This window comes from Drosophila mojavensis, unplaced genomic scaffold, assembly GCF_018153725.1.
Source record: "Drosophila mojavensis isolate 15081-1352.22 unplaced genomic scaffold, ASM1815372v1 contig_74, whole genome shotgun sequence".
Taxonomy (NCBI): domain Eukaryota; kingdom Metazoa; phylum Arthropoda; class Insecta; order Diptera; family Drosophilidae; genus Drosophila; species Drosophila mojavensis.
Genome location: NW_025318899.1, coordinates 9,521,050 through 9,543,483, shown reverse-complemented (window position 1 = coordinate 9,543,483; position 22,434 = coordinate 9,521,050). Strand labels below are relative to the sequence as shown.

General features: G+C 40.5%; 10 protein-coding genes across 16 annotated transcripts; 3 read left to right on the top strand and 7 right to left on the bottom strand.

Moving 5' to 3' along the window:
- Nucleotides 1-11: 11 nt before the first annotated feature.
- LOC6581959 (H(+)/Cl(-) exchange transporter 5) lies at nt 12-6,875 on the bottom strand. 2 transcript variants are annotated; one of them, XM_015162166.3, is made up of 11 exons: nt 6,812-6,872; nt 6,341-6,405; nt 5,696-6,002; nt 5,035-5,201; nt 4,769-4,972; nt 4,075-4,707; nt 3,799-4,013; nt 3,009-3,733; nt 2,737-2,950; nt 1,567-2,673; nt 12-1,504 (listed from the first exon to the last, which is right to left on the bottom strand). In XM_015162166.3, exons 2-10 carry the CDS (start codon nt 6,347-6,349, stop codon nt 2,583-2,585), a joined length of 2,565 nt encoding a protein of 854 aa, XP_015017652.1. In that variant the 5' UTR covers nt 6,350-6,405; nt 6,812-6,872; the 3' UTR covers nt 12-1,504; nt 1,567-2,582. The 2 variants fall into 2 exon arrangements, with proteins under 2 accessions (XP_015017652.1, XP_043866232.1); XM_044010297.1 differs by having other exon boundaries at nt 6,341-6,875.
- Nucleotides 6,876-7,310: 435 nt separating this feature from the next.
- Nucleotides 7,311-9,454, top strand: LOC6581958 (threonine aspartase 1). The gene is made up of 3 exons (XM_002007635.4): nt 7,311-7,501; nt 7,574-8,550; nt 8,656-9,454. The coding sequence occupies exons 1-3, from the start codon at nt 7,474-7,476 to the stop codon at nt 8,737-8,739; spliced, it is 1,089 nt and encodes a 362-aa protein (XP_002007671.1). The 5' UTR covers nt 7,311-7,473; the 3' UTR covers nt 8,740-9,454.
- On the bottom strand, nt 9,423-10,429 carry LOC6581957. Its single transcript, XM_002007634.4, has 3 exons — nt 10,224-10,429; nt 9,854-10,155; nt 9,423-9,786 (listed from the first exon to the last, which is right to left on the bottom strand). The coding sequence occupies exons 1-3, from the start codon at nt 10,363-10,365 to the stop codon at nt 9,475-9,477; spliced, it is 756 nt and encodes a 251-aa protein (XP_002007670.1). The 5' UTR covers nt 10,366-10,429; the 3' UTR covers nt 9,423-9,474.
- Nucleotides 10,430-11,159: 730 nt separating this feature from the next.
- Nucleotides 11,160-12,462, bottom strand: LOC6581956 (mucin-5AC-like). Of its 2 annotated transcripts, XM_032731693.2 has the most exons (4): nt 12,276-12,462; nt 11,926-12,227; nt 11,503-11,863; nt 11,160-11,454 (listed from the first exon to the last, which is right to left on the bottom strand). In XM_032731693.2, exons 1-4 carry the CDS (start codon nt 12,415-12,417, stop codon nt 11,306-11,308), a joined length of 954 nt encoding a protein of 317 aa, XP_032587584.1. In that variant the 5' UTR covers nt 12,418-12,462; the 3' UTR covers nt 11,160-11,305. The 2 variants fall into 2 exon arrangements, with proteins under 2 accessions (XP_032587584.1, XP_032587583.1); XM_032731692.2 differs by having other exon boundaries at nt 11,160-11,863.
- A 343-nt stretch (nt 12,463-12,805) lies between these two features.
- Nucleotides 12,806-14,313, bottom strand: LOC6581955 (aldo-keto reductase family 1 member A1-A). Of its 2 annotated transcripts, none has more exons than XM_002007632.4 (5): nt 14,103-14,313; nt 13,883-14,050; nt 13,662-13,831; nt 13,256-13,598; nt 12,806-13,186 (listed from the first exon to the last, which is right to left on the bottom strand). In XM_002007632.4, the coding sequence occupies exons 1-5, from the start codon at nt 14,274-14,276 to the stop codon at nt 12,887-12,889; spliced, it is 1,155 nt and encodes a 384-aa protein (XP_002007668.1). In that variant the 5' UTR covers nt 14,277-14,313; the 3' UTR covers nt 12,806-12,886. The 2 variants fall into 2 exon arrangements, with proteins under 2 accessions (XP_002007668.1, XP_015017650.1); XM_015162164.3 differs by having other exon boundaries at nt 13,103-13,186; nt 13,240-13,598.
- A 91-nt stretch (nt 14,314-14,404) lies between these two features.
- On the bottom strand, nt 14,405-15,845 carry LOC6581954 (aldo-keto reductase family 1 member B1). Its single transcript, XM_002007631.4, has 4 exons — nt 15,676-15,845; nt 15,407-15,574; nt 14,827-15,342; nt 14,405-14,700 (listed from the first exon to the last, which is right to left on the bottom strand). The coding sequence occupies exons 1-4, from the start codon at nt 15,745-15,747 to the stop codon at nt 14,503-14,505; spliced, it is 954 nt and encodes a 317-aa protein (XP_002007667.1). The 5' UTR covers nt 15,748-15,845; the 3' UTR covers nt 14,405-14,502.
- Nucleotides 15,846-16,075: 230 nt separating this feature from the next.
- On the top strand, nt 16,076-16,988 carry LOC6581953 (kxDL motif-containing protein CG10681). Its single transcript, XM_002007630.4, has 2 exons — nt 16,076-16,362; nt 16,417-16,988. Exons 1-2 carry the CDS (start codon nt 16,184-16,186, stop codon nt 16,886-16,888), a joined length of 651 nt encoding a protein of 216 aa, XP_002007666.1. The 5' UTR covers nt 16,076-16,183; the 3' UTR covers nt 16,889-16,988.
- On the bottom strand, nt 16,892-18,532 carry LOC6581952 (EARP-interacting protein homolog). 4 transcript variants are annotated; one of them, XM_044010299.1, is made up of 3 exons: nt 18,347-18,532; nt 18,012-18,207; nt 16,892-17,955 (listed from the first exon to the last, which is right to left on the bottom strand). In XM_044010299.1, the coding sequence occupies exons 2-3, from the start codon at nt 18,180-18,182 to the stop codon at nt 16,978-16,980; spliced, it is 1,149 nt and encodes a 382-aa protein (XP_043866234.1). In that variant the 5' UTR covers nt 18,183-18,207; nt 18,347-18,532; the 3' UTR covers nt 16,892-16,977. The 4 variants fall into 4 exon arrangements, with proteins under 4 accessions (XP_043866234.1, XP_002007665.1, XP_043866236.1 ...); XM_002007629.4 differs by having other exon boundaries at nt 18,403-18,532; XM_044010301.1 differs by having other exon boundaries at nt 18,437-18,531.
- A 215-nt stretch (nt 18,533-18,747) lies between these two features.
- On the top strand, nt 18,748-20,283 carry LOC6581951 (ubiquitin-conjugating enzyme E2 C). Its single transcript, XM_002007628.4, has 2 exons — nt 18,748-19,013; nt 19,124-20,283. Exons 1-2 carry the CDS (start codon nt 18,913-18,915, stop codon nt 19,551-19,553), a joined length of 531 nt encoding a protein of 176 aa, XP_002007664.1. The 5' UTR covers nt 18,748-18,912; the 3' UTR covers nt 19,554-20,283.
- LOC6581950 (zinc finger and BTB domain-containing protein 41) lies at nt 20,168-22,416 on the bottom strand. Its single transcript, XM_002007627.4, has 2 exons — nt 21,725-22,416; nt 20,168-21,005 (listed from the first exon to the last, which is right to left on the bottom strand). The coding sequence occupies exons 1-2, from the start codon at nt 22,238-22,240 to the stop codon at nt 20,334-20,336; spliced, it is 1,188 nt and encodes a 395-aa protein (XP_002007663.2). The 5' UTR covers nt 22,241-22,416; the 3' UTR covers nt 20,168-20,333.
- Nucleotides 22,417-22,434: the final 18 nt, after the last annotated feature.

Sequence of the window (22,434 nt, the reverse complement as noted above, 5' to 3'; positions counted from 1 at the left end):
CTAAAAGTAAGTTAAGTTAATAACTTATTGTATTTATTAATATTTGTGTTTCATTGTTAAGCCTTGCCACTCGGTTTCTTGCTTGAAATTATTAGCTTTCCACAGAAACCAGATACTTTTTCACACAAGACAATCAGTTTTCTGCTGAATCCTAATGGTTTCTGCATAGCAGTAGACTTGATATCATTCGAGTTGCTCGACATGGCTTCGACCTGGTTTTCACTCATGTCGACGTTACTGTCTGTTTGACCTGATAGCTCTGTCTTATAGATGGGATTTTCACAGGACGTAGATGTACTGAAGACAATCTCGTTTTTATTATGGGTCGTCGGTTCTTCACTTGGTTGACTGTAGATTGGTTGTGCTCTACCGTATTCTTCCGTACTGGAGGCGGTCTGCTTTACATCAGGCCTTCTGTCATAAGAGTCTCTGGGCTCAACAATGGGCGAGCCGATTGTGTAGCCAGTCACTTTTTTATAGGCTATCGGTTCGTCACACAAATATGAAAGATTTTCACAGGAAGAACACTGATCTTTCTGGCTGGAAGCTGAAGGCTTATTAGCTGTACTTTGCTTTCTATTGGACGTCGGATTTTGAGAAGATGAAATAGTCTCTCTTCTATTTGCGGCAGGCGTATTTATGCCGCCTGCGCTCATATGATGTGTCGAAAAATTTGGATTATTGAAAGATGTCAAACTTGCACATAAGCGAGTCCAACCCTCACTACCTGAGCTCTCACTGACTGCAGTATCTTCTAATCCAGCGGAGCTTTCATTAGATGAACTAAAATTTTGTCTGACGGCAGAGGGCTCTTCACTGCCACTACTAATTTCTTTATCTGCCAATGCATATTGTTTATAAGAGGCAATTTGCTTTCGGCGAGTAAATGGTTTTTCAGTCGATACGTTTGGGTAATCAAGAGAGTTAGTCTCTTCGTTTCTGCTAACAGTCGCTATTTGTCTGGAAACAGCCCGATTTTTACGGGGAACTTCATTAGAGTCTGCCGCTTTCTTATTGGAACTAACTGTTGTTTCACTAGAGCCAATAAATAAACCGGCATTCTCCTCATCGGAGGAATTCTCATTCACATTAGAGTCTTTCTCCTTTTCACTAGGGATGGTCTCCTCATACTTGGAGGCACACTCCTCTTGATATGGTGCCGCCTGCTTGGTACTAACAGTATTGGACAATCTATTGTTTGATTCGCCTGCGTGCTTCATTATAAACATTTCAAAAGTACTTTTATCTCTCGAGCATGGTTGCTTAACGCATCTGGGAGAGGCTTCCGCATCATTGTCGTCGACAGACGGAGTCGGGCATATCGTCCTTTTTCTTTTACTTTTGGACGTTACCATTGTTATATCAATAGTTTTGTCGTAGTCTCCCGTCTTCTTAAAAAATGTCGACCCATTATGTAATAATTTATCTGTTTTCAATGGGAGCCGATGTCCATGAGAATGACTCTCGCCTTGATGACAAGTTTGAAACCCAATTTTGGGACATGCTTTATAAATAAAGACAAATTAATTATAGAAAATATATAATTTTCTTGTCTGCTAATCTTACCTTTGGCAAATCGCAAAACTGTGAACATCTTTCTAAATTAAAATTTTCTGTGACTTTGTTAATTTTTCAACATAACTGAATATAAAATATGTGATAAATAACTATGAAATGATGAATGCCTCCATACCTAGGCAAAATAAAAATGAATTTTGGTGCAAAGTTTGTTTACATAAACTTTCAAATATTAAAGTATTGCTTTTTACTACTAATGACGTTACCCACATAGAAGTAATGTATATATATATCTGAAGTACATAAAAGTAGTATATAGCATATGTTTCATATAATATAGACTTTTATATAGCTTCGCTTAAGTTTATTAATGGTTTCATCATCTTTCAATGCTATTTACACGAGTTTAGATTAAAATTTCACAGAGGTCTAACAAAATACAATATTGGTATATATATATATATTTATATATATAAGGTATGAACGAAATGCAAAACATATAATCCATTCTTGTTAACTTTCTATTAAATAAAATCATTTCTTTCATACTATTGCCTGTGCTGCCAGCGTAAAAATTGCTTTAAATAAAAAAATATTTTCAAACATTCAATCAAACATGCGCGTGATGTACAAAGGTATAAAAATAGGATGATTACATATTATTAAAATAAATGTAGACAGTATTATTTTGATTGCGTTTACAAATGATAATTACAGAGTGGAAATTATGAATATGCTGCGAAATTTTGCACTAGTTTTTAATAAATTATACAATTAACATTAACGACACAAACATATATTTATGTGTATAGTTATATACCAATTAATATATACTATACATATGTATATATGTATATAGTAGTACTGCACACAATTTTGCTAAATCCATCACGCTATCCGATTCCGTTCGTAAATTTCCTAATCACTTTACTCGTGCTCTCAACTTTCCGCTTATTCATATGAAGTTTTGTTGGTTTTGCGATAATAGTACACATAATAATAATAATAATAATAGTAATAATAATAATAACTAGGCATCTGCCTGATTGGCTAATAAATTCAACTTAATTAAAGAGCACAGTATTGGGATCTTCATTATCCATTTGTTTAACATGCCGTAGTACATCCTTTTTCGTTATAACACCCAACAAGCGACTGCAAATAGTTACAAATATTGTTTAATTATTTCTACAATTATTAATGTAATAATCTACTTACCCATTATGTGTGACAAGCGTTTGACGCAGACCCAGTTTACGGAACATGTCGACCACAGTTTCCATGGGCGTTTGATCAGTCACCGTGATGGGCGCCATATCAAGAATTTTCTTTAGTTTAAGTGGTGGCGGTCCCAGATTTTGAGTGGGTGTCGTGGACGTAAATAATACTATAGAATTACTATTGATGCCCTCGACAAGACGCTTTGCGTTACCTGACAATGAAGAATGACTTAAATATATACAACTTGAAAAGATAAGTAATTAGCTCACCAATAGCCAAATTAAGATCCCTGCGCAGTACAAAGCCAACTAAATATTGATTTTCTCTAGACACAACGACAGGATAGCCATTGTGCTCGGTCTCCTTAAGCAGATTCTCAACATCTTCCACCGTCATGGAATCCTGTGTTATGACATTTAATGTTTCATTGCGCTTTGGCTGCATGACATCCGCTGCCAGCGTTGTATGCGCAAATTCCTCTTTACTGTCAAGGAACGGATAACCATTTAAGGCAATATGCGCATCGTATATTCCTTGTCTGCCCAGCGCATCGCCAACCCACTTAGAAGCCATGGCAGCCGCCATTAATGGCACAATATAACGCACTCCGCCAGTTAGCTCGAACATTATGACCACCAAGGAGACAGTCATACGCGTGACTCCGCCAAGTACGGCGGCAGCTCCGACAACCGCATACAATCCAGGTGTTATTAGATTGCTATCCGCACACTCTCCGGTGAAGAACCAAATGTTGGGATAACTGTACGCAAATTGCTCCACACCGATGCCAACAATGCGACCCATAATGGCGCCCAACAGCAGCGATGGTATAAACAAACCCGAAGGCACTTTTATACCAAACGTAAATATGGTCAGTGCCAGCTTCAGAACAAATGTCAATACCAGCAGCCAAATGGAACGATATACGCCGGGACCTGGCTCTGTCACCTCTATAAAACTAGTTCCTGTACTGATATTCATTCGCTTGTAATCACTGTCAGATAATAACAATAGCTTTAGTTTTAGCTTATACCCAAGCTGTAAAGCGGCTATACTTACCACAAAGGATTTGAGTCTCCGGACGAGCACTTGCTAACCAACAGAAAGATGAGCTCGTTCATGTTCATGCGTGTGAAGGGATTCGGATAGCAAATGATGGCAGTTACCAACGTAACAAAGAGCACTTCACTAACAGGATATTGGCCCAACTTACTAAACTTTCTGTAACGGCACCACCACAAGTTTGCCTTTATAAAGAACGTGCCAATGACACCCTGAAAGACATACAAGGAAATAAATAACCACATGTTATTAGTATTTAAATATACTACTTACACCCATGATGCCCAGAAAGACGAACGGAATCAGCTCAAAGAATATCCAAGGTTTGTTATATTCCACAAAGAACAGCACGGAATGTTCATTGCCAAATGGCGTCAGTGATCGTAGAACAAAAGCGGCAATAAGCGCACAGAAGAATGAGCGCCACAGAGTCTTCAGTGGAAAGTAATAGGACACTTCCTCCAGCGAGAACAGAACTCCGCCTATAGGCGCTCCAAAAGCAACAGAGACGCCAGCGGCAGATGCTGCTGATAGAATTTCACGCTTTTTGGCCTCGTTTCGCCCATATTTGGGAAAGAGATGCGAAAATATATTGCCAATACAGCTAGCAATGTGCACCATTGGTCCTTCCTTGCCAAGTGTTAGACCTGCAGACACGGAGAGCATCAAACCCACCGATTTGATCAACAGAGTCCATTTGCCTAGATAGCCGCGTATGATAAAGCCCGACAATATGGTCTTAATCTCCGGTATGCCAGATCCGCAGGCATAAGGGGCAAACATGCGCACCAGCGACGCGCTTAGTGAGGCAAAAAGCAATGCCCATAAAATATATAAGATATACGATACAATATTCGGACCCGTGCCTGTGCGATTAAGCCCAAAGAGCTCCGGCCACGTCTTCCACTAAAATGAAAGTGTGTTAATGATGGTGTTATAGAGTGAATTTTCATTTAATAAGACTTACCATGGAACAGTTTCCCTCCTCGAAGACAGACTGCTTATCTGGATAGCAACACTGTTCGCGATTAAACCAAAAGGCAGTCGGACATATTCCGTGCTTTAGATCTGACATCCAGCTAGCGCCTATATCCACCATGCCCGCAACACAGCCTGCTGCAATGCCCACAAGCAGGACGCATAGCCAGCCAGAGCCTGCGTCAATAGCTCCCTGCAAAAGTAGATGACAATTAGTCGTGATAACATGGAGAGATTAGGGCATATAATTTTTACTTTTATCAAATCCCAAAGTGAATCCTGTCGCTTTTTGACTATGTAACGATGTCGCATGCGATCGCGAGCAATATCCCGCTGCCAATCGATGGTATGAAAATCCTCGTACTGCCCAATGCCTGGTATCTCATCATGTACCTCTGAGGAGCCATAGAACGATAGTGCTCCTAAAGTGAGAGACATGATCGCAAAGTAGAGTGCTTTGATTTAAATTGATCATTTGCTAAACACATTTTGAATGTGATACTTGATTCTTGAACAGTGGCTGTAAACAATCAGCTATCAATATTACAAAACAAAGCTAAGATTCAAAATAATATTTTTAATATTTTTCTAAAATAACGTTATGCTTTCAGTGAAAAATTTCTTATCGACGATATAACAATACAACAGCTTGCAGTTATTTTTAACTAGGAATACAGACTGGAATCGTGCACATGTCTGTGTATATTATTAATAATTAAACGAAATTAATGGAAACGAGTGGGATGACCCGCATACATATGCAAACACATACTTGTACATGTGTATATGTATATTAATATCAATAAAAGCAAGTACAGTCACAATTGTTGTGACGTCTCCCGGGCTAACGAGATTAAGATGATAAGTGAGATAAACAAACACTGATTTCTTATGTTGATCTCGTTTTGATACTCACCATCCATGGGGTCACCGAAAGCGCTGTGAGTTGGCACATGTTGATGTTGATGATGATGATGATGGTGCATTGCTCGCTGATTTGGCGCAAAGTCGCGTTCCGTATCCGATTCGGTAACAGTCTCACGATGATAGCCGCTGGAGCCGCCGATAAGATCGCCTGGACTAGAACGTGGCGTTATATCGATCATATCCTCGTCGTCTGTGTTTGCGGTGAGTGACGTGGTTGCCGCTGCCGTATAGGATTGCTTTGAGTGTGGGGCCAAAGGATGATCGCCGTCTCCTGCTCCTATGCTATGGCCATTTGACTGTAAAATCGATAATTCAGTTTATCAGTTTATCGCTATTCATGTACTTTGCACAGCATATTAGCACTAGGCGACACAATAATTATTTGCTCACGCACAAACATATTGATAGGCTTAAATGGTATTTTTGCCTTTAAATGTGTCCAAAGGCAAGGGGGCGGAGTGGGGTAGGGTGTACATGCGGCTGCTCAGCTGTTTAGCCCTGACACCCACGTAGACACTTTTACAAAACTTAATTCCGCCCCTAAAATGTGCACAAATAATTTATGTATGAGCACATATTTTATATGCAGCTTATTTCGTATCACGTTGACTGCCAGCACTAGACTCTTACATACCTTTTTCATGACTGTTTGATATGCGGTTATATAGTTGTTGCCTTCCGCTGCAGCCTCTCTGCTACCTTTTAATGGAAATTTGTCCATTTTTATTAAAACGTAGTATTTTAAACGCGTGTATTAAAGCGTCGCTTAGTTTGGTATTTCAATGATTATGGTAAATCTCTTCTTTTCTTTTGCGTTGCAATATTGCAGCTGTTTTTTTTTTTTTTTTTTTTATATTACTCTTTACATATTTTAATTGGTATTAGTGCATAACAAGTGCAACCAGACGTCACACACAACTCACACATATACAAGCACACAAACAGTTGTTCGACTTGGACAAACAAAAAAAAACACTTCACATTTCACTTGCACTTGCTGTCTACACTTAATCTCCAATTTGTCTAAAGAGATGTGCGCACATTTTTCCAGATCAGAACTAAATAGTGCACTGGTTAATTACATTTTTAAATTAATACATCTTACTTTTCTAGCTTCAATTGTTCTGCTTTATTGCAAAAATCACGGTCACAATTCCGTGTGACCAGGTTAAGCATACCGCGAAAATACTTTCGATATTGTTTGTAAATCCAAAATATATTTTAAGCTGTTGAGCGACCGTTATTTACTCAAATTAATATAAATGATTCTAATACCTTTAAGAACATTTATGTTTTCATTACCTTAAGTAAATCTGAGATGAACGTTTAATAAAATATATTTAAGGTATGGTATTTTGCCATGGGCCTGGCAAAATTAACGGCTCTTAAGGTTTGCTAATTCTGGATTTTATTTGAAATCGTCTATACAATGTATTGAATTCTTACTTATTAACAATAAATGTTTTTAGCGATACTTTTTACCATACAAATACTAAAATCGTATTTTATGGTATCGCTGAAACTGATAAGAGTAAAACTGGATACCCCTAATGTGCAGTTAGACCAGTATTGAAAAGCACAATTTATAGTATTTTTAATAAGTTTGTAATGAAATCAGTATTTTGGCGCATTTAGCAAACGGTCGTTCTAGTCTCAGTTTCCAAAATTATTTAAACAAACAAATACTAAAATAGCTTCTGTCCGCTGTAAACAAAGGCCGCGAAACGCGAGTGCAGTTGGCATTAGCAGCAACTATACAACAACAATATGGCTGGTTTCGTTGCGGTGCATACAGGTTCGTTTTGATTGATGAGCGTATATGTATATGTATTTATTTACGATTTACGGACACGCTCATTTATTTCAGGAGCTGGAAATTGCATCGACGAGTCCAAATACCAACGCGTCATCAAAGAGGCATGCATACGAGCTACAGAAATTCTGCGCAATGGCGGCAGCGCTATCGATGCCTGCGAGGCGGCAATAATGCGCCTGGAGAACTGTGGCCACACAAACGCCGGCTTTGGCTCCAATCTCTGCTTAGACGGCTCCGTTCAATGCGATGCGGCCATAATGAATGGAACCACCCTCAACTTTGGTGCATGCACCAATGTCAGTCGAGTAAAGAATCCTATACAGCTAGCGCGTCGCATTTGTGACGGCCAATCGGATCAACAGCCACTGGAACGCATTCCACCCATGGTGCTGGCAGCCAGCGGTGCAGAGCAATATGCCGAACAAGTGGGCTGTGCTATGGTCGATCCCAATGTGCTAATCTCATCGAAAGCGAAATTCCATTATAATCATTATAAGAGCAAATACGATCTAGTTGTCGGCGACAGCAAAACGGTCGAAGCTGCCGAGGCTGTTCCCGAGCCGAGCAACGAGGTGGAGTTAGCTGCCGCCTTGGACACCGTTGGCGCTGTGTGTGTCGATGGTGCTGGGAATACTGCAGCCGGCTGCAGTTCCGGTGGCATTCTACTCAAGGTGCCTGGTCGTGTTGGTCAGGCGGCTACCTATGGCGCCGGTTGCTGGGCCACCGACACGGATGAGTTGGCCATTGCGACGTGCACGACAGGCAATGGAGAGTACCTGATGAAGACACTGCTTGCCCGCGAGATATGCAATGGCGCTTTCAGTAGTGATTGCGCTGTGACCAGCCTACACAAGACATTCAAGCAAAAGTTCTTGGACTCACCACTGCTGCCACAACAGCAGGATCTCTATGCGGGGGCACTCACACTGCTGTACTATCCCAAACAGAGCTGTGGCGAGGTGATGTGGAGCCATACGACGCAATCATTCTGTGTTGGGTACATGGCAACCACGCAAAAAGTGCCAAAGGTTGGTGCAAAGCCATCAGCTATCCATCCATCATCTTGCCCATCTACATATTGAATACTATATCTATATACATATATATTCTAATGCTGTTTCTATTTTTTGCAGTTCGTACACTCTCCGTTGCCCACGTACAGTGTGCCAGGCAAATCGTGCGTTGTCAATGGCCATAATTTCCATTTGCGCATTTAGTTTGAGGCTAGCCAAATAGCCTCAGCCAATAGCCAACAACTAACAGCCAACAGACGACAGCCGACAGCCGGCAGCCTGCTCTGTCCCAGACACAGGTCCGCCTGCGCGCCACCTCCATCGTCATTTCTTCTGCCAACTCATTTGATTTAATATTTAATTGCCGCAACAAACACTGTCAATGCAGGCGCGCCGCCTTTTGCCCAACCAGCGAACCGACAAAGCCAGCCAGGCTGCAGCCACCACCGAAACCAACACTCAAACCAAAACCAACAACGACAATGACAACAATTCATATTGCTCTTGTCTTGATGAAATATTAGGAATCATTAAATGGCAACTTTTCATTGTATATCTTTATGTATGTATGTATGTAAATAGTGTGCATGTTTATGTGTGTACGCCACAACTAGCAATAAAATAAGATTATTTTGCACATATGTATATGTATATCTAAAACTAAAGCGCAACGCAACGCATCTGCAAGCCTCATAAATCAGACGAACATTGGTCGAAAAACGTGAACATCATATTCTAATCACATATTTAGAATTTATGACGTAGAAGCAAAAAAAAAAAAAAAAAAAAACAACATGTTTGCTGTTTGCAGTCTCGGTCGTTCTTTTTTTTTTTTTGTAAGATGTATTTAGCTAAGCATTGTTACAATATAAGTTTGCTGCATTACCTATTAATGAATATTTGATTTTATTTACAGATATTATATAAGTGATATAATTTTTATAAGGTGTACCTAATTTTGTTACAGAGTTCCGGCTTATCGGCAACACAATATTTACGAACCATATCGAAATAACGTTTAGGAGCAGAACATATTCTGTAAATGCTTTTCCAGTCGGTGCTGGTAACACTTGGTCTCTCGCAGTAGAGCGCAGTGTGGCAGTTTTCATCTGCATATGCATATACATATAAACCTGGAACCGTCTCCGCTGCCCTACTGCAGATCTTGTGACGTTCGAGGTAACTGGGCGTTGGTGCTGGTGAGGTAGCCAGAATCCCGAGGGTGTTATTGCAAGTGGCTTCCTTTCCCAGCTGTAGAAAACGGATAAATGGAATTCCGCTCGATAAATTATTAATTATTTCTAAAAGATCTACTTACATAAGTAGCGGCAGCCTGGGGCACACAGACGGAACCGATATCAATGTCTGCTATGCAAATCTGATCCCTCTTGCAATCTATGAGGGTAGCTATTTCATTATTTACGCAACGGGCTGCTTGATTCACAGTCACACAGGCGTATTGAAAGCCCTGGACACATTTGCCGCAAAGCTCGGGTTTAACAGGTGCGCATACGTTCTTAATAGTTTCGGAGATCTTATATGGAGGCACGCAGACTGCTTCATTATTGCTGCAAACGAGGCCTTCAAGGCATTTTTTCTCTTCGCCAAATGGCTCTCCGTCTGATTTAATATCGATATTGATATTAGATTATTAGCGAAAGTCCATACGAATATCCTTAAGTACTCACTAAAGCAAAAATAATAGGTTGACTGCGATACACAAAGCACCTCGTTTTCTGCCATGCAAGCGCCGCATTTGAGCTCCTCTTGAGTCTGTACTGCACTGACGCCCAGCGAAGCGATAATCAGAACTGCGATCAACTTGATCATGATTTGTCTCTTGGATTGCAATGAAACGTCTTGACTGATTCCATTCCGCCCACGCAGCTAGCTTATATACGAGAAGTGTCAGCCTTCACGACTGCAGTTTATGGATCCTACCATTACACTGCTGTTGACTTTTTAAACGGCTGAGCATAACAACCACAGTAACAAATTTTATAAATTACATTGCGATAGTAAAGGCAGAAAATCGCTATTTTTTCTCCAGAATACATTAGGGGCTTATTTTTATCTTTATTATCTTTGCTCTCCATGTGAGGTATTCAAGAATGATAAGGGAGCGGGTTATTTTATATTAATTTGATGTAAGTATATATTTTTCGTGCCTCTTTTTTAGAATTAAAGCTAAGCTTAAGGGTTTTTTTCAATTTTTATAGGGTATTTTCCAGTCTATAGTATAACTTTTTTATGGGCTTATAAACATTAATGAAAATGGAATAAAAAACAAGATAATTACTTTTCCTAAAAAAGAGTATACTTGATCATGTAAAAATACTTATCACGTCTGTACTTTCAACGCTACCTTCAGAAATTGGTTGGAAATACTTCGTATAAATGTAATATCCTTTAATCATACTACTACCTATATTAGGTATAGACTTCGTATTACATCACTCGATTATACATACATCATTCAATACGCTTGCATATAAATTATTAGAACTGGCATACTTCCAACTTATGTATGTATGTATATATATAAAGTTCCCCACCCTCTTTACCCGCCGCTGGCGCATTAGCGGAATTTATGATATGCTAATCAAGAAATGTATCTAAAAATATTATGTGTTAATTAATTATTATTTTATTTTACTATTGAAAATTATATAAGTTGCATAATGGTTATTAAATGTGCATGTATTTTAGTATATTTTCTATATACATATTTTTTATTTGATTCAATTATGGACCGCTAGTTACCTCTGGATTACTCTGTTGCTGAACTGGAGGTTGAACCTGGTGTCGCAGTTGTGCTCGGAACTGGGGCCGCAGTTGATTCCGAAACTGGAGCCGCAGTTGTGCTCGGAACTGGGGCCGCAGTTGATTCCGAAACTGGAGCCGCAGTTGTGCTCGGAACTGGGGCCGCAGTTGATTCCGAAACTGGAGCCGCAGTTGTGCTCGGAACTGTTGTGGGAGACACTGGGGCCAGAGAAGAGTCTGTAACTGGGGCAACAGTTGTGGTAGGGACTGGACAGTTTGTCGGCTTAGTTTCAACACAATATTTGAGGAGCGTATTGAAATAAGGCGTGGGAGCGGAGCATGGTCTATAAAAGGTTGTCCAGTCGGTGCTGGAGAGACTGGGCCTCTGACAATAGACGCCGTTCCTGCAGCTCTCATCGGCATGTGTATAGAAAAATAATCCTGTAACACCCTCCGATGCCTCATTGCAGATTCTTGAACGTTCGTCGGGACTGGGCGTTGTGCTTGGCGCTGGAGTTGGTGTGGTATACTCGGCATCCTCGTTGCAAGTGGCATTCTTTCCCAGCTGTAAAGACCCGATATATGTAATCCGCGAACTCGCTAAATATTTCTGAATGATCTACTTACATAGGCAGCGGCACACTGGGGCACACAGACGGAACCGACCTCAACGTCTGCAATGCAAATCTCGTCTCCCTTGCAATTGATGATGCTAGCTATTTCGTTATTTACGCAACGGGCTGCTTGCGTAGGGCTCACACAGGTGTATTTATTGCCCGTGATACATTTGCCGCAGCCTCCGATGCTAGCATCTCCGCATACATTCTTCACTGTTTCGGATATCTGAGTTTTAGGCACACAGATTTCTTCTGCATTGCTGCAAACGGTATCTCCAGTGCACTGTTGCTCGTCGCCAAGTGACACGCCATCTGATTTAATATTAGCGAAAGTCCTTAAGAGTATCCTTCAGTACTTACCAAAGCAAAAATAATAGGATGTCTCCGATACACAAAGCACCTCGTTTTCTGCCAGGCAAGTGCCGCATTTGAGCTCCTCCTGACTCTGTACAGCAGTGAAGCCCAGGGAAGCGATAACCAGAACTGCGATCAACTTGATCATGATTTGTCTCTTGGATTGTAATGGAAGTTCTTAACTGATTCCATGCCGCCCACGCAGCCGGCTTATATACCAGAAGTTTTAACCTTCACGACTTCAGTTTATGGAATTATGGAATCATTATAATATTGTTGACTTGTCAAACGGGTCATAAAGCAATATCAAATCATACTTTTTGACTGAGCATAACAACAAGAACCACGGCCAAAAATTGTATAATTATCTTGCGATAGGCAGAAGATCGGTCTTTTTCTCTAGAATACATTAGTGGCTTATCTTTATCTTTATTATCTTTGCTCACCATATTTAAGGTATTGCAATATTTATTTTACTTTATAATATCTATACTTCCGACGCTAACTTCAGGAATATGCACGAAAAACTTCCTAAATAAATATATAATACCTCGAATTTTATTGAGACGCACAACAATTTTGTGAGAACAAATGAATAATTCAATAGGTTCCCTTGTCTATTCTCCACCCTCTTCACCCTCGGCTGGCCCATCAGCGGGTGCTGCCGCCGACGCCCTCTTGGGTGTACCATCTTCCTTCTCAAATTCCTCGGTGCGGCGATCACGCTCATCCTCTCGCTCGAACGGATAGAAAGGATGCTCCGCAGCTTCCTCAAATTTCATGAGGCGATCCTTGGGCTTGATGCCCTTGAGCAGACGCCTATCTTCCTCAGTCAGCTGGAAATCGAATATGTTCAGATTCTCTTTAATGTGCAAGGGATTTGCTGCCTTGGGTATGGGCACCACCCCATAGTCAATCTGGGAATATATTGAGATCCATTAGTCAGGTCGACGAGCTAGGATCAACTCACATGCTGCTGGCTATACCAGATAACGTAGCACGATTTGGGCAGGCGTGCGCTTGTATTTCTTCACCAGACGTCGCATGCCCTCGGAGAAGAAGTAGATGGGTGTATGAGTTTCACGATCCGGCTGGCCAATTGGCGCGTAGGCAGTCACAACGATGCCATTGTAGCGACAATAGTCGACCAAGTCCTTTTGCATGAAGCCAGGCCAGACTTCCACCTGATTGACAACCGGCTTGGATGAGCTGCACTGGATGATGCGCTGCACCTGCTCCATATTAAAATTGGAGACACCAATGCTGCGCACCATACCCAGCTTAACCAGCTCCTCCATCGCCCGCCACGTGTCGATGTAATCCACGTCGCTATCGAAATGGAATATAGTTATATTTAAGAGAACATTTTAAATGAGAATCTCTATTACGTACGATAATTGTACTTTATCGTCCTGCTTAGGGTAGAGAATCTCATCGCATAAGTGTGTAAAGCCGACTGGGAAGTGCATTAGGTATAGGTCGATGTAGTCAAAGCCAAGTGCTTCCAGCTGCTTCTCGCATATGCGACGCACATCTCGCGGATCATGATGGATATTCCAAAGCTTAGCGTGGAGTCGGAGAATCATTGTGCAGGCATATCAAATCGGACTTACCTTGGTAGTGAGAAAGATATTCTCCCTGGAGACATTTCCCATTTGGATTTGCGTGCGCAGGGCCTCGCCCACCTCCCTCTCGTTTTCATGGACGTAAGCCGTATCGAAGTGCCTGAACCCAGTCTCCACAGCACAATGGATGGCAGTCAGGCATTGATATCCGCGCATCTGCAGTGGGAAATCGGAAAGGATTTAACAGATTTACAGATGCTGCTCTTACATTAGCCGTGCCAAGTCCTAGCACAGGCATTTCGTAGCCGCTGCTGAGCTTGATCTTGGGTGCCATCAGCAGGTTCTTGATCCCGCAGACGGGCTTCTCGCCCAGTATAAGAGCGACCCGGGTGTTGTCTTCCTCATCGTCCTCACATGTGGTTAAACAACGTGCGGGTATCATTATATTATGAATATGTGTATATTATTGGTTCAGAAATATAAAAACAAAATAATAAATCAATTTCGATTACACACAATATCTTGGCAATTTTGAGTTGTCTAAAGCTTTAAATAATTTAAATACTTGAATTTATGACCATTAAGAAACGGTGCGCAAATTGCAATTTATTTTAAATATCATATTACATAAATATATATTTTTATGTTTTTTATATTTTTTTTTTGCTTTAAAACTCAATGCCAAATGGATAGTACTTGTGATTGAGACTCTTGATCAAATTCAAAGGCACATATCGCTCGCCAGTGTTATAGCCATCCAGTACACATCTCTCCTCCGCCGTCAGCTCAAAATCGAAAATGTTAAAGTTCTCACTTATGCGTCCAACATTTGAGGATTTTGGAATGGGTATTACACCTAATTCCACCTTTAAGTAGAAGAGTTAAATGAAAAATTACAGTGATAATGAATTTTAAACTAAGCTTAAATCATTAAAAAAAAGTGTCGTAGGATTAGACCACAGTTGTCATAGAAATTATTCTACTATATATACCAAATAACGTAGCACAACTTGGGGAGTTGTCTTCTTGTATTTCTCAGCTATGGCCTTCACTTCGGCAGAGTAGAGGAAGTCAGGCTTCTGCTGTTCCGGATTTGGTCTACCCAGAGGCGTGTATGCAGTTACGGTTACATCATACTTCTTGCAGAAGGCCGTCAATTTCTTCTGATTAATTGCCGGCGAGCACTCGACTTGATTGGTCACCGGCTTGATTTCACAATTCTCGATAATACGCAACAGTTGTTCGCTGTTGAAATTCGACACTCCAATGCTGCGCACCAGGCCACCTTTGACTAATTGTTCCATCGCCTTGTAGGTATCCAGGTAGTCAATGTCGCTCAGCAGAAGCTGACCTGCTTCATCTTTGGGCAGAAGCGTTTCCTCGTCGACATACTTGTAGCCAACAGGCATGTGCATCAAGTACAGATCAATGTAGTCCAAGCCGAAGTTGGACAGCTGCTTGCGGCATGCAGTCTCAACGTATTTGGGATCATGATGAATGTTCCAGAGCTAAAAGAATTCATTTGTCTGTTTGAAATATGAATTTAAAATGATTCCGAGTATTCAGTCTTACCTTTGTAACCAAGAAAATGTCCTCGCGCTTGACTACGCCCTCTGATATCTTATCCCGTATAGCTTTGCCTACCTCAGCCTCGTTTTGATAGAAGTAGGCGGTGTCGATATGCCGGTATCCAATGTCAATCGCGTGTTTTATGGCTATTTCCCCTTCATTATTCTTGGACTGAAATATTTAATATAATTATATAAATATTATATAAATATAAATATTTAATTATATACTTATTTAATAAGAAATATTTATTATAATTAAACGCAACTCACATTGTACGTTCCCAACCCCAAAACGGGCATTTCGTATCCATTATTCAATTTAACTGTCGGTGCCAGCTTCATAGCTAATAAAATAATAAAACGAATAACAAAAAAAAAAGAAGCAATTCCCCAATTATTCCACAAGCTAAGCTATTCTCTGAACAGCTGTTGACTGTCAAGAGGTTTAACATTTGCAAAAATGCTATGAACAGAGCTTACTAACATTTAACATTTGCCCGAGAAGCAAAACATCTGTTAACAATAAAATGTAGTGACTTTACATTCAAAAAGTATTTTCGCATTTCCTCCAAGATTTTCTGTTAGAATTATTATATATATAAATATATATATATTTTTTAAATATACAAGTAACAGAATTTGCAATAATTATTTCTGACCGTTGACACAGTGACTTCGCGATATATCGACTAAGCTTTGATTTATCGATTAGTTTTGATAGTGCTGTATAAATAATACTTGTTTATGTTTTGTTTGTATCTTCTGGTCAGCAAGCTTAATGTCTGAAATTAAAGCTACGGATATAGCGGAGGACAATGCAGATACTACACCAGATCTGGAGTCTTTTAATGGATATGAATTTAACAACTATACAGCGGCCGAATCCTTTATACAAGGTCTATCTGGAATGGTAAATCAGAGCGATGTAGAGACCATGATAAGAGCACAAAAACAAATGTGAGTAGATAAAAATGACAAGCAAATAAATAATTATCAAATATATACTTAAAGGCTACAGCGCTTTGAGAAAACTAATGAAATGCTGCTCAACTGCAATGCCTTGTCGCAAAGCCGTTTGAAGAATGCAAGTGAAGATTTCAAACGACATGTAAAATTACTGAGTGAAATGAAAAAGGATCTAGATTACATATTTCGCAAGGTGCGCATAATAAAGCAAAAGCTACAGCAGCAATATCCTGCTATATATGCAGAAGTTCAGCCCCAGCGCAGTAGCTTGGCCGAGGAGGCGGAAGATGAAACGGAAGCTGCGAAGGCTGCGCAGTTAGCGGAATCATCACAGCCGAAGCCCACGGCAGAGCCAGCTCCCAAAAAGAGCGGAGCGACAATTGAATACGTGCAAATGCAGGAGGCTATCGAGAACGGTATTGTTGAGATAGAAAATGAACTGATAAAACGTGTCTGCTCCGTGGAGACAGCCAATCCCAATGACTCCTCCGATTGTACGTCAGAAGATACTGGTTAAGCATTAGTTAATAATTTGCTTTATTTAACATATTTATCTAAACAATATTTATTATACGTTCTAGTGGAATATCTAGTATATGCAATAGGTTACATAATGATTTGGTACTTGTATTGTTTCGGTACCTTTGAGATTATAACGCGGCCGTCATAACTTAACGATGCGAAAATCCAAGGATCTACATTACTCCATTCTGCACAGTACACAGAGTCCTCATGCTGGTCGAAGGTCTGTAGTAAGCCATCTGAAAGCACTTTATGCCTCTCCTGTGAAGCGCCCGTTTCAAGTTCTTCGCTATCATCAGTGCCTGGAGCCTCTGAGCTCACTGACCCTGCACAGGTCAGTAGAACCTTGCAATCACTTGAGCTGGATAGTATTAATTGGTCATGGAATGTGTTGAACCGTACCGACCACACCCAGTGCGAATGATCGCTGCGTTCGAATACTGGGGCCTTGACCATGCGACAATCCCACACTTTTAGGCATCCATCATCACCACCTGTCACTAGATGACACTGTTTATTCGGATTACAGTCCAAATCGCGCACGAACTGTCCATGTGAATCCTCTATACTCCACGCGCAATGTTGAGTGTCCCGCACATCGTATGCCCGAATACTCGTGTCATGCAAGGCCAAGAACTGATGTCCCTGATGATGATGCGACCATTTGCCAGTGGTAAATGGTGACGTGTGCTTGGCACCGCTGGTACCACTGCTGACTTCGGCTATCACGCGAGTAGATGCTTCCGCGCGCTGCATCACAGCCAATTTGTTGCCCACCACACAGGCCAACGTTTGCTCTTGGCTTGGATGGAATTCAACAGTTTTCACACGCTCGCCCAAGTCAGCCGTGTCTAGCACCTCAATTTTGGCCCATGGTATATATTCACTTTTGATGGGCTCAACATCATTTTTATTCCTTGAATCGTCATTCGGTAAAGTTAAGAGTGCTGCTTGTGAAAACACCTGAGCTCCTTTTTGTACGTTGTACACAGATGCCAGCAAATGCGCATCGTGAGGACAGCTATTCAGTTTCCAAACCTCACCCAGTGCATGCTCGAAGATCTGAAAAGACGTTGATCAATAAAAAAATGTGTACAATAAATAGATTTCTAGCTCACTTTTGATTGTATGGTGCCCTGCTCCTCGTCATATTGCAACAGATGCAACTGATTGGTGGGCTTCAGCGAGTTGGTGGCTATAAAAAAGCAGACATCATTGCCTTCGCCGTATTGTGGCGTTAGAGCCCGAGCCTGCAATTCCAAACCATAAATCAAATTGTTCTCTTCCATTTAGAAATGAATTCAGTTTGGACTTCTGAAAAGATAGGTCAATTTTACACATTGATAAAGCTGTATAAAAAATAACTAATTCATTTATAGCTTAGCTTTGTCATGAAAACCCCTATAAACAGATTCTTAAGGTAACTTCAATATCGAAACCGTTAGATGCATACATATTCTCCTGTTACACCTTGGCATATCCTAATAGCCGAAACAATATATATCTTACATATTCATTTATACTTCCGGAAGCGACGCCATACCCAAATAATTTTAAATCAAGCTTTTATTTTTTTAATATGAATAAACTTTTACGATATTTTACTAGAGATGAACTCATAGTATTTAAATATCGTAGTCTTATTTATTTATTTGAAGTGCTACCAATAAAGCTGCGAAGAATCTAAATTATCAAATATGCACATCGCTCCTTCCAACTAATTGATGTCATAGCAAAGATGTATAAATGATTGATGATTCTGCTGTATGCTTTATTTATTAATATTATTTTCTTATTTGTTACTCGCTTATAGAGCAAGCTATTTGTTATTTTTCAGCTGACGGGAAATACAACCCTGCGCACGCTCAAAGCAACACTGTGTTGCCTCCATCCATTTTGTTTTAGTGAAAAAAGATTCTCAAAAGTAACAGACGCGCATTACCAAAATTGACATTGCAGTATATATAGTGACACTTTTAGCATATTAAACACCCAACTAAATTCCCAGAGTGCAACGCAATGGCACAAAACATCAGCCCTGAACAGAGTGGTGCTGGTGGCAGTAGCAAACACAATGATGACTCGCTACCTATCAAAGACAATCATGCTGTGAGCAAAAGGTAAGGCGCCAAATTTTGATACATATATATGTATATAGATATACATATGTATGTTTGTGCAACAACCAAATGATTTGCATTAATTTTTGTTTTGTTGGTGTTTTACATAGACTGCACAAAGAACTCATGAACTTAATGATGGCCAACGAGAAGGGAATATCGGCATTTCCAGACGGCGAAAACATTTTCAAATGGGTCGGCACCATCGCTGGCCCAATAAATACTGTGTATTCGAGCCAGACATATCGCTTGTCGCTTGACTTTCCAAATTCCTATCCGTATGCCGCGCCAGTGGTTAAATTTTTGACGCCTTGCTTTCATCCCAACGTCGACCTGCAGGGCGCTATTTGTTTAGACATACTCAAAGACAAATGGTCGGCACTCTACGACGTGCGCACAATACTATTGTCCATACAATCTCTGTTGGGCGAACCGAACAATGAGAGTCCATTAAATGCGCAGGCCGCGATGATGTGGAACGATCAAAATGAGTACAAAAAATACCTAGATGCCTTCTATGAGAAGCACAAGGATACCTAAACACCAAAAAAAAAAGGAACCTATGGCGGCGACCCCTTCATTTTCATCTATGCTCATATTGTGGCGTATTTATTAAGCATTTGTATGTCTGGTGCGACAAACAACCAACAAACACCGCACTACATACACACCACCCACCCACATCTCAACCTTTATATTAGTTCATGCTGTTTTGGTACATTCGCATTCTCCTGATTATCATTGATATATATATATATAGGTACTATTGGATTTTTAATTTTGAAGAATTTGAAGCAAATTAATTATATGTAATGTAATATGATATATATGTATGTATTTTCCATAACGTCTGTTTCTTTAAACTTAAGCATGAAATTTAGTTAATTGTTTTTTTTTATATAAATGATTTTTTGAAGTATGTAAGCGGGCGACTGCCATCAATTTTGTACTGATTTAAAGCAATTCGTGCAGGCCCAGGCCCAGGCCCGGCCATCATGTGAATGTTAGCTAATTATATAGTAATCCTCCCAGATACCCAATCGCTACATATATGTATTTACTTTTAATGCAACAACGGCATCAACGGTTTTTCGACTCGATAAATATTCATATATCTATTACAGAAAAATGAACAAAAATAACGAAAACGAAAATTTTAGTATTTCAAAATGATTGTACTTTTTAAATTGTAATAAGTTGTGTTAGCTTGAAGAGTTATTGAAATTACGTATACATATATAAAATTAAAATAAAATCGAATAACTGATTAGTTCTGTCAATGGATACGATATATACTATGGACTGAATTTGACTAGCTGCTTAGGATCTACAAGATTTTAGATGCTTGTTCAGGTGAGCAGACAACGTGACACGAGAGCGAAAGATGCGCGCACATCGTTTGCAGCGCCACAGTTGCTTCTTATTGCCATGTCGTCTCTGGACGTGATCCTTTAGATTTTGATTGGTGTAGAAGCGTTGCTCACACAAATCGCATGCGAAGGCATATTCACACTTGCTCCTGTGCACCCATTGATGGCGTGTTAGCAGAGCCTTCCTCCCATACGACTTGCCGCACTGATCACACATGTGCATAGGACTCTTGGCTTCAATCTGTTTTGCATGTTGGCGGCGTATATGATAGTTGAGGCTGCGCAGCGCAGTGTACACCTTGTTACAGTCGGGGTGGGTGCAAGCATATGAGGATCGCTTGTTTTGGTGCTTCTCGCGAAGGTGGGCTGCCAGCAAATTAGCTCGCGCATATGTCCTGCCGCAGTTGTTGACCGTACAGCTGTAGGGCTGTTTGCCTTGATGCTTCTGCATGTGTGCCTCGTAAAGGGACATCTTATAGAACCCACAACCACATATATTGCATTCTATTTTATGGCGAAGTCCTAAAGGGCGTTTCGTGTAGCCTGGCTGAGCGGATTTGACAATCCGTTCCTTGCCCAGAATCTCTTTTGCCGCATCATCTTCGATTATATAGACTTCTTCCTGCAGATAAACAAATATATATTCAGATTAGTAGCTAAACTTGTTTATACTTATGCCCGAACATATAGTATACATATAAATGATAATACCAAACAAGTTCTTTTATTGTTTATACTTGTTTGTATTTGTGTATATAAAAATAATAAATAAACAAGATAATTTTGTGAAGAGTACCTGCCTAACAGGTACCTCGTGTCAGGTGTTGCTTGCTGGTTAAATAAAATATAAAAATGAAGTTAACTATAATTTCCGTTATTGACAATTATTGATATTTTACATCCTTTTCATTTCGATCCTTGTTAGATTTCAGCTAAAAAGCTTCGACAATTGGACGCCGTTGCTATCCCAACCGCTTCCTTCTCTGATAACATTTATTCAGATAATTACACATATGTATATGTATTTACACTTGTGTGTGTGTGTGTATGTATGTCTATTCTGATTATGTTGATACGTTCTCACGCTAATAAAATAAGCGTGCCGTATACATACGTACATACAAACATATATGACTGTTTGCGCTCATTGTCTTCTGTATCACATACACACGCACACGCACACACACACACCCACACCTACACACGCACGCTCAAATGAACAGTTATACTTTCAAACGCGCTCGGCACCATCAGCCCCAATGTGATTAGATTGTGCAGACATACACAGATAAACAGTAAAACTTATCTGTGCATGGGTTTGCTCTTGAATTTTACACTCACAATATCCTCAATTGACTCGGCAGACGTTACGACGGACACCTCCACAGGCTGAGCCTGAACAATTGATTTCTCGCCTTTTGTATGCAAATCAATTTCGGCAGGGCTTGGCAATGCCACTTTTATCGTCTCCGTTGGTTGCTCTTCTCTCTGGTTGTAGGTGGTCTTCGAGCTGACTTCCGCTAAGAGTTTTTCAAAATTCGCAAAGGACTCCTCGCACATACGTTGAAAACCATAGAATCGCTGCACCAATTGGTAGCAGCTATCGCAGATGCATCGCAGCACAATTTGTGGGCTCACTTCCTTGTCCAGTGGAGCGCCCAAGAATCGCAGCCCATCGCCGGCACGCATGCAGCCAATGAACTTGGCGGCCAAATCCTTTTCCTGGTACAAATCGTAGGTGGGCTCCTCTGCGCTGAGCAGGACCAAACAGGCTCGGCACAATGACATTTTACCAGCAGTGGCTGCGCTTGCAGCAAGTGTGCGACGCGCGCTTTGTTTTCGCTCTGATTTAAACATCGTCGTCAGGTTACATATACCCAGCCAACCGGCATGCTATAAATTAACATCAATTGCGACAATAACAATACATTTATGTGTGTGTATGCGTATGTGGTTTGGAGCACCCGAAATATGACGCCCGCACCCTGCGCCTAAAGGCCTTTTACTGCGCTGGATAACAAAAGCTCGGCACTCGTTCATTAGATGCTGTT

Coding starts and splice junctions, on each gene's coding strand:
- LOC6581951 (XM_002007628.4), top strand. CDS start 18,913: ATGGCACAAAACATCAGCCCTGAACAGAGTGGTGCTGGTGGCAGTAGC. Junction 19,014..19,123: donor AATCATGCTGTGAGCAAAAG/GTAAGGCGCCAA, acceptor TGTTTTACATAG/ACTGCACAAAGAACTCATGA.
- LOC6581959 (XM_044010297.1), bottom strand. CDS start 6,427: ATGGACAAATTTCCATTAAAAGGTAGCAGAGAGGCTGCAGCGGAAGGC. Junction 4,973..5,034: donor CACTTTGGGATTTGATAAAA/GTAAAAATTATA, acceptor CTACTTTTGCAG/GGAGCTATTGACGCAGGCTC. Junction 2,951..3,008: donor GGATCTTAATTTGGCTATTG/GTGAGCTAATTA, acceptor CTTCATTGTCAG/GTAACGCAAAGCGTCTTGTC.
- LOC6581950 (XM_002007627.4), bottom strand. CDS start 22,240: ATGTTTAAATCAGAGCGAAAACAAAGCGCGCGTCGCACACTTGCTGCA. Junction 21,006..21,724: donor CCGAGTCAATTGAGGATATT/GTGAGTGTAAAA, acceptor GTTTATCTGCAG/GAAGAAGTCTATATAATCGA.
- LOC6581954 (XM_002007631.4), bottom strand. CDS start 15,747: ATGAAGCTGGCACCGACAGTTAAATTGAATAATGGATACGAAATGCCC. Junction 15,343..15,406: donor ACATTTTCTTGGTTACAAAG/GTAAGACTGAAT, acceptor GAATTCTTTTAG/CTCTGGAACATTCATCATGA. Junction 14,701..14,826: donor AAGTTGTGCTACGTTATTTG/GTATATATAGTA, acceptor TTCTACTTAAAG/GTGGAATTAGGTGTAATACC.
- LOC6581953 (XM_002007630.4), top strand. CDS start 16,184: ATGTCTGAAATTAAAGCTACGGATATAGCGGAGGACAATGCAGATACT. Junction 16,363..16,416: donor ATAAGAGCACAAAAACAAAT/GTGAGTAGATAA, acceptor ATATACTTAAAG/GCTACAGCGCTTTGAGAAAA.
- LOC6581955 (XM_002007632.4), bottom strand. CDS start 14,276: ATGATACCCGCACGTTGTTTAACCACATGTGAGGACGATGAGGAAGAC. Junction 14,051..14,102: donor TAGGACTTGGCACGGCTAAT/GTAAGAGCAGCA, acceptor TTCCCACTGCAG/ATGCGCGGATATCAATGCCT. Junction 13,832..13,882: donor ATATCTTTCTCACTACCAAG/GTAAGTCCGATT, acceptor CTCCACGCTAAG/CTTTGGAATATCCATCATGA.
- LOC6581957 (XM_002007634.4), bottom strand. CDS start 10,365: ATGATCAAGTTGATCGCAGTTCTGATTATCGCTTCGCTGGGCGTCAGT. Junction 10,156..10,223: donor AACCTATTATTTTTGCTTTA/GTGAGTACTTAA, acceptor ATATTAAATCAG/ACGGAGAGCCATTTGGCGAA. Junction 9,787..9,853: donor CCCAGGCTGCCGCTACTTAT/GTAAGTAGATCT, acceptor CGTTTTCTACAG/CTGGGAAAGGAAGCCACTTG.
- LOC6581958 (XM_002007635.4), top strand. CDS start 7,474: ATGGCTGGTTTCGTTGCGGTGCATACAG. Junction 7,502..7,573: donor TTTCGTTGCGGTGCATACAG/GTTCGTTTTGAT, acceptor CATTTATTTCAG/GAGCTGGAAATTGCATCGAC. Junction 8,551..8,655: donor CCACGCAAAAAGTGCCAAAG/GTTGGTGCAAAG, acceptor TATTTTTTGCAG/TTCGTACACTCTCCGTTGCC.
- LOC6581952 (XM_044010299.1), bottom strand. CDS start 18,182: ATGGAAGAGAACAATTTGATTTATGGTTTGGAATTGCAGGCTCGGGCT. Junction 17,956..18,011: donor AGGGCACCATACAATCAAAA/GTGAGCTAGAAA, acceptor ACGTCTTTTCAG/ATCTTCGAGCATGCACTGGG.
- LOC6581956 (XM_032731692.2), bottom strand. CDS start 12,417: ATGATCAAGTTGATCGCAGTTCTGGTTATCGCTTCCCTGGGCTTCACT. Junction 12,228..12,275: donor ATCCTATTATTTTTGCTTTG/GTAAGTACTGAA, acceptor ATATTAAATCAG/ATGGCGTGTCACTTGGCGAC. Junction 11,864..11,925: donor CCCAGTGTGCCGCTGCCTAT/GTAAGTAGATCA, acceptor GGGTCTTTACAG/CTGGGAAAGAATGCCACTTG.